Here is a 7,068-nt window from a genome sequence, read left to right as displayed (position 1 = left end):
CTATTACACCCTTAGATATTAGAAATAAAAAGAAAAATACACGAGTCGTTATTGGAAAATTTATAAAATAACTAGATGTTCAAATAAACGCGATGGTACAAGCTATTCTAAGAAAAATAAGGTCAATTATTTTATTTGAAATATCAGCTATTAAAATAAATTTCGGGTCGTATAACATTTGATATGAAAGCTTTTAACACGAAACAAAATACCCAATAAATACCCGAAAAATACCCTAACGATACGGAACACATGTAGCACATAGCAATTAGGATTTTACGACTAAATACACATAATAACATAATAAAACACATATTTCATTGTTAATATAATATAATACAAGCCTAATTTCCCCATTACAACTGTTGTAAGCTATTTCCTTTTTGAGATATGTTTTGTCCTTTATCTTGTTCTTCTTTTTTTTTCCTTTCTTCTGTTGTAATGTGTGCTCTTTTATTCTTTATGGCAGTGCTCTGACCCAACTTGTTGCGTTTTTCGAAGAGATTTTTGACTATGCCTACTGAGGAGTTTCTTGCACGTCTTGTGAAGATTAAGGCCGCGGGTGCTTCTGTTGTGGCTATTTATGATTCTCTTGAAAAGGTTCCGGAGACTGACTCGCGGGTTGGTGTTTTTGATCGAGGTGCCACTAAAGCTGTTTCTTTCGAAGCTGATGTTGCTGTGAAGGAAAAAGGATAGGGAGAAGAAACGCCACCATGATAGTCACTCCTCTCGCAGCCATCATTCCATGAGGTACAAAGAGCATGCTAAGCGCCCTGTTTGTGATGATACAGATTTCAAGGACCCTACCGAGAAGCCTTGTGTTCAGGCTGCTGCTACCGGAGATGGCTCTTCTCGTCCTTTGTATAAGGGTTTATGGGCCTGTAAAGTTTATGTAGAGAAGGTAGACTTTGAGCTTTGCTTTTTTATCTTGGTATTTGTTGATTTGGGAGATTGTAGTCATTTTACTTCTTGTGACATTTTTTATAGCTGTCTGCTGAACTTGAAAGGGTATTAAAGCTTGGTGAAGTGTCCGACCCTGAAGAGGTGATTCGTCTTCGAGGTGAAGTTAAAGAGCTGAAAATTGCTAAAGGTGAATTGGAGAAGTCCCTGGATGAGGTGAGCAAGAAGAATGACTTTTCTGCTACTCAAATTTTTGATCTTCTGACCAAAAAGTCTGGGTTAATGGCGGAGTGTGGTGCTTTGGAAGTCAGTCTGCGAGACACCAAGCTGGAGGTAGAAGGATTGAATGCTGCGTTGGGTGCTTCTAAGGATAGTTATGTTGAGAAGGAAGCTGCTTGGATTGCTGAAAAAGCTGAATTGATTATGAAGTTGGATTGTTTAGAATTTAGCCTTGCTCGTTGTCAGGATGAGGTGCTGAAGTTGATTGAAGAAGGTTATGGAGAATGTATGGCCCGTTTGGGTGCTTCTGGAGTATATGTGAATGGCCATGGTTTTGATGCTTATCTTGTAGACGTGGGGAATAAGGTTCAGGCAGGGAAAGGTGCCTCTGCTTCTTCTAGGGCCAATTAACTTCTTAGATGCCTGGGGTATGCCCCTATAGGATTTTGTATCTGGTTTTTTTGAATTTTTCTTGAATTTTTGAACTCCTGTGTACCTTTTGTGCTTTGAGCCGCGGACAACTTTTGCTGAATGTTGAAGTAATTCTTATTTGCTAAGTTAGATTTCCTTGTTGTCGAATGGAGATTCTTGGTATAACTTTGAGGTTTCTTATTCCCTGTTTTGATATATTTATGACTTTATGGAGATATTTTTTCTTGTTGCTTTTGTCTGAGCTTATTTGCGATGTCTTTTCTTTGTTTTTGCTTTCTCAGCTCTCTTTTTTTTTTCTTTTTTTTGTGCACCGTCGAGCTCGTGGAGTTGAATCTTGGTTGGAGTTTTTTCCTTACCTTTTCCATTTGTGTAGATCCAATTTTTCCATATTTCCACTTAACATTTTTGGAGCTCGTGTGCGTGTGTGTTAATGTGTAAACAAGAAATACTTACCGTAAAAAATGGGCGAATTTTGGAAATGGCATATTTGAGATACATAACTATTGTTGACTTGCTTCACAGTCGTGACATATCAGGAACTATAACTGCGAAGGCAACTTGATTACATGAAAGTAAAAACTACAAGATTCATAATTTAATAACTTAAACTGGAAATTTCTATTCTGGAGAGATCAAGGGTAGAATTTTTTGATATGGATGGCGTTCTAAGCATTTGTTATTGGTGTACCATCTAGTTGAGCTAGGCAAAAAATACCAGTGTTGATGTCGTGACCCGGTATGGGCCTTCCAATGGTGGAGTCATTTTGCTGACTTTTGTAGGCATTGAGGCTGCAGTTTCTCTTAGTACTAAGTCATTTACTTTGAAACTTCTTATTTGAACTTTGGAGTTGTAAATCCATGCGACTTGTTCTTGATACTTGAGAACTTTGAGCTATAAGGAGTCTCTAAGCTCTTCCAAGAGATCATTGTTAAGTTGCAGACATTCTTTTGATTTTTTGGGGTCAAATTTCTCGATTCTCGTTGATTTAGTTCCTATTTTCATTAGTAGGACTGCTTCCGTACCATACGCCATTCTGAACAGTGTCTGACCTGTGGTAGTTTTTGGACTGGTCCGTAGGCTCCGAAGTACATTTGGTAGCTTGTCGACCCAATTTCTGTCTGCATCCATCAACCTTTTTTTTAAACCTTGGAGGATTGCTTTGTTTGTTAATTCTACCTGGCCATTAGCTTGTGGATATGCCACTAACGATTTTACGTGTTGAATTTTGAGCTCTTCGAGGGCATTCCTCCAGCTTTCTCCTATGAATTGATATCCATTATCTATTATTATGATTTTGGGAACCCCAAATCTGAATACAATATTCTCCATAAAGAAAATAATGGCATCCATTTCTCTCATTCTGGCTAGGATTTTGCCTCTACGCATTTGGTGGTCCACGACCACCATGATGAACTGGATTTGCTTAGAACTTTTTGGTAGTGGGCATACCAGGTCGATGTTCCACATGTAGAACGGAAAAAGCATGGTTGTGGGGTTTAGAGTTACCGAAGGGCTATGATTCATGGAGCTATAGAACTGGCAGGGCTTGCACCGCCTCGAGTACTCTTCACAGTCCTGACGCATCATGGGCCAAAATACTCCATATCTTATGATTTTTAGTGCCATATTTTTCCCAGCTAAGTGATTGCCGCAGATTCCTGAGTGAATTTCTGTCATGACTATTTGTGCTTCATTTTTGTTGATGTACCTGTAATGGCTCCACTAGAGCTCGTCTGAAAGTTTCCCGTCCATGAGGCAATACAGTCTAGCTTTCATCTCTATCTTCCTTGATTTGTTTTTATAGCTTTTTCAAGATTTCCTTGGATATATTTTATAATGGAGACTCTCCAGTTTTCCTCACTTGTTACGCAAAATACTTCCTGTTGGGCAATGGATGGGTGCGACACCTCTTTGAAGTAGATTGGGTTTGTAGACTGTTTGGCGTCTAAAGTGGCCATCTTGGACAGAGCATCCGCCCAGTATTTCATGGATCGATCTATGTTGCTTATGGTCCACGAGGTGAACGTTTGCAGGAGATTTATGGCGGTTTGCATGTAAGTAGCCATTTTGTCATTGATTGTCTTAAATTCTCCCAATATCTGTTTAAGCACCAACTGGGAGTCGCTGAAGATGTCAATTACTGATGCTTCCAGCTCTCGAGCTAGTTTGAGGCTTGCTATGAGTCCCTCAAACTCCGATTCATTGTTATTGTTGAAAACTTGAATTTTACTACTTTCTTGATGGTAAAGCCCTTTAGACTAGTTAAGACGACACTTGCATCACCATCTTGCGATATCGATGAACCGTCTGTGAAAAAGATCTAGGATTTTTTTATTGGTCCTGCAAACACCTCTCTTGGCCCTAAGTCAGAAATTGTGCATTTTGTGAGAAAATCGGTCAGAGCTTGGGACTTCATTGTTGTTCTTGGTTGGAACTCAATATGAAACTAACTTAACTCTACTGTCCAATATACGAGCCTTTTGGACATGTCTGGATTGTGCAGAACCCTTCGTAAGGGTTGGTTTGTCATAACCACGATCAAACGTCCTTGAAAGTACTGTCTCAATTTCTGTAACACCCCTAAATCTGGGGTCGGGGATCCGGGTTGTCATGAGTTCCATTTCCCTTAATAACACTCAATCTTAATAAACAACCAACTACTGCGTACTGTGACCCCACAATATACATACACACCACAAGTTATCACAGAGATGAATACCAAAAATAACAGAAGTCATTTTATTCCACAATTATAAACCATTACACATGAAAAGGGTTTCTGAATAAATTTACATTTTCTTTGCCATTATTACAGTTCATAAATATACATAAGTCTGGTACATCAAAAGTTGAAAACCTAGCCTATTGGTAGTTCCTACCTCAGCTACAGCGGCATCAACGCCTACAGGAAACTGTGGAACATTTCCTATCCGCTCGCGAATTGGGAGCTTGGTCATGTTCATCTTGTCTAGCTGTTGTTGTGTGATGAAAGAATAAAGCAAGGTTGAGCAACAAGCCCACTGAAATAACATGTATAATATTTAACAATATATGAGCATTTTCATAATACTCATGAAAGTCTTGGTCAAGTATAAATGAGCCAAGTTTGATATCTTAACGCGACGAAGTCACAAAATATTCAGTATATATGTATATATACTTTTCAAAATCTTGGAAGTCCACTTCCATGTATAATATACACAGAGTTCCAGTTTATAACTGTATAAAAAATATCGTTGCAAGGTGATCTCGTATATCTAACCTTGTCTCAACATTTTTCTGAAAATCTTTGTCATGCATAAGATAATCATCAACTAGATATAAGTTGCAAAGATGAAGTTACAAGATACTCCAATATACTTATATCTTGTCCGAATACTACTTGAACTACCACCGTTCAAATTATAATCAGTTTCAAAAGTTCATCACAGAGATGAGACTACAAGATAAGACTTGAATAGATTCAATCTTTGAAATATTATTTGAAAGAAATGAAGTTACGAGATACTTCATTAAGTCCCGATATATATATACACCTATATATATATATCTGTCCTAAACTCCTTGAAAACCTCTGTCATGAAAAGTATAAACAGAGTTGTAATATCTAATGAATTTGGAAAGAAGAAAACCTTGGCATAAACCTGATATCTTGCTGATCAGGCAAAGATACCAATTAAGTCACCTTTTCTACTAGTAGATGGATGAATCCTCCACCGGTCATCACCCTGGCCGCATTAGGACCTTGTGCTGGACCGCCATCCGGTCTCTTACGCGTTGATGGACTGCCACCCAGACACTTACACTTTGATAGACCGTACCCCGGCCTGTCGCTTATGCCGACTCATTTAGATGGACTTACTTTCCGAATGTTGGGAAAGTAATCAAAAGCTCTTTATTAAATCAGCAACTTCGTTATGAATATAAAATACACCACAGAGCCGGACCCTATAGGTTTTGAGCGAGTATTTAAATTCCCATCGAAAGGAAGATCTTAAATTTAAAAATGAGTTTTGGGATCCACTCTAACTTTTAAAATCATTTTGAAGACTCGAAAATATTTTTGTAAGAATGTTAAGAGTAATGATGATATAATAAAATAAATCAGTCCCGATATGTTAGAAAATATCTAAATATTATTATTTAAATAATATTCCCATAAGGATAATCTTTATAAAAATAAATGAAGTAGAAGTTTTAAAACTCATACTTGAAACGAATAATAATTTTCGAAAGATATACTTATATGAAAGTAAAATCTTTATTTAAATAATCGAAAATAATGTTTGATTATTATTCAAAACTATCGAATATACCTTATTCGATTAATAGCTATAGAAAACTATGTAAAATATACTCGAGAACCTCGCCTCCCGGTTTTTAGGAAAATGTTCAACTTTGGGTCCCCTATACTAAGGTTATATGCAAATAATGCCTATCTCTAGCATAGGTATTATGCAGTTTATAACAATTAAATCGACAATGAAATATCAAGATTACGAAACAGGCATGCACATATATATATATATCAACATGCTCCAATATATCGCAAGACTTACTAATAACAACCATGCACTTATCTCAAGATAATGCATCAATATATTTACATCACAACAACAGTATAACATGTAGAACACTTGCCTGAGTGTTTAGGGGTAGACTTAAATTTAGAGTGGGTCCGGTAACCTATGAACAACAACATAAGCCAGAATTAAACCATGGTCGCTTAAGAAACTAGATTTATCCACTTAGACCCTAATGTTCGCTTTTGTGCTTACCGATTTACATAAGTCGCTCGAGTACCCTCCGCTCCACCATTTTTATAAAATTAACCATTAAACGTTTTAATGAGACTCTTTTGCGAGTACTTTACCAACTTCCTAATCCATCTTACATAATTGTTTCGTATTTCGATTAATCATTTAAGGGTCTCAATTATGGTCTCAAAGTTACTCAAGGTTTCGGGGTTCCCTTGCGAAACGCAGTTACTTAAAATGATCGTTTCTCATCGCTCGTAACTCGGATTTAGGAGAACAACATATCAAAACGAAGCTCATAACATAAAATATCTAAACATGGCAAAGGTCATAATCTTACAGTGAGTTCACAGGTCCTAAAGTTAAGCACAAAAACAGTTAAGGAAAATCGGGCATTATGACAGCTAGAACTTAGCGATTTCCAATATTTTTACCACTCCAAATCAATCCCTTCCAACTATAATCCATCCACAACTTCAATATGCAAACCTAGGCTACTGATCTTAGCCAAAACAAGCTCAAGATCCTCAATCCAATTCAATATTATACCATCTCCATAATTAACTAATCTACATAACAATCAAAGTTCAATTCAAACTTAATCATTCAAACAACTACTCATCCATCCAAACCGTCCCAAAATTCAAGCAAACAAACTTAGTACTTAAAGGTCCAGAAGTTTTATACCTTTATTTGTGAGGGGAGAGTTTCTAGGAAGCCTTAAAACCTTGATTAATCCTTATACTAGCTTAGATCTCA

The 7,068-nt window shown here is 37.0% G+C and overlaps 1 protein-coding gene across 1 annotated transcript; it reads left to right on the top strand.

Annotated features, from left to right (window-relative positions):
* The first annotated feature begins 204 nt into the window (after positions 1–204).
* LOC141718010 (uncharacterized) lies at positions 205–1,680 on the top strand. Its single transcript, XM_074520339.1, has 2 exons — positions 205–901; positions 988–1,680. Exons 1-2 carry the CDS (start codon positions 746–748, stop codon positions 1,528–1,530), a joined length of 699 nt encoding a protein of 232 aa, XP_074376440.1. The 5' UTR covers positions 205–745; the 3' UTR covers positions 1,531–1,680.
* Positions 1,681–7,068: the final 5,388 nt, after the last annotated feature.

The sequence above is a fragment of the Apium graveolens genome, chromosome 4, assembly GCF_009905375.1.
Source record: "Apium graveolens cultivar Ventura chromosome 4, ASM990537v1, whole genome shotgun sequence".
Taxonomy (NCBI): domain Eukaryota; kingdom Viridiplantae; phylum Streptophyta; class Magnoliopsida; order Apiales; family Apiaceae; genus Apium; species Apium graveolens.
This window is presented reverse-complemented; position numbering and strand designations above follow the sequence as displayed.

Bases quoted from the DNA above. Each gene is read 5' to 3' on its own strand.
- LOC141718010 (XM_074520339.1), top strand. From the start codon at position 746: ATGAGGTACAAAGAGCATGCTAAGCGCCCTGTTTGTGATGATACAGAT. The intron at 902-987 runs GTAGACTTTGAG...CATTTTTTATAG, and splicing joins GTAAAGTTTATGTAGAGAAG to CTGTCTGCTGAACTTGAAAG.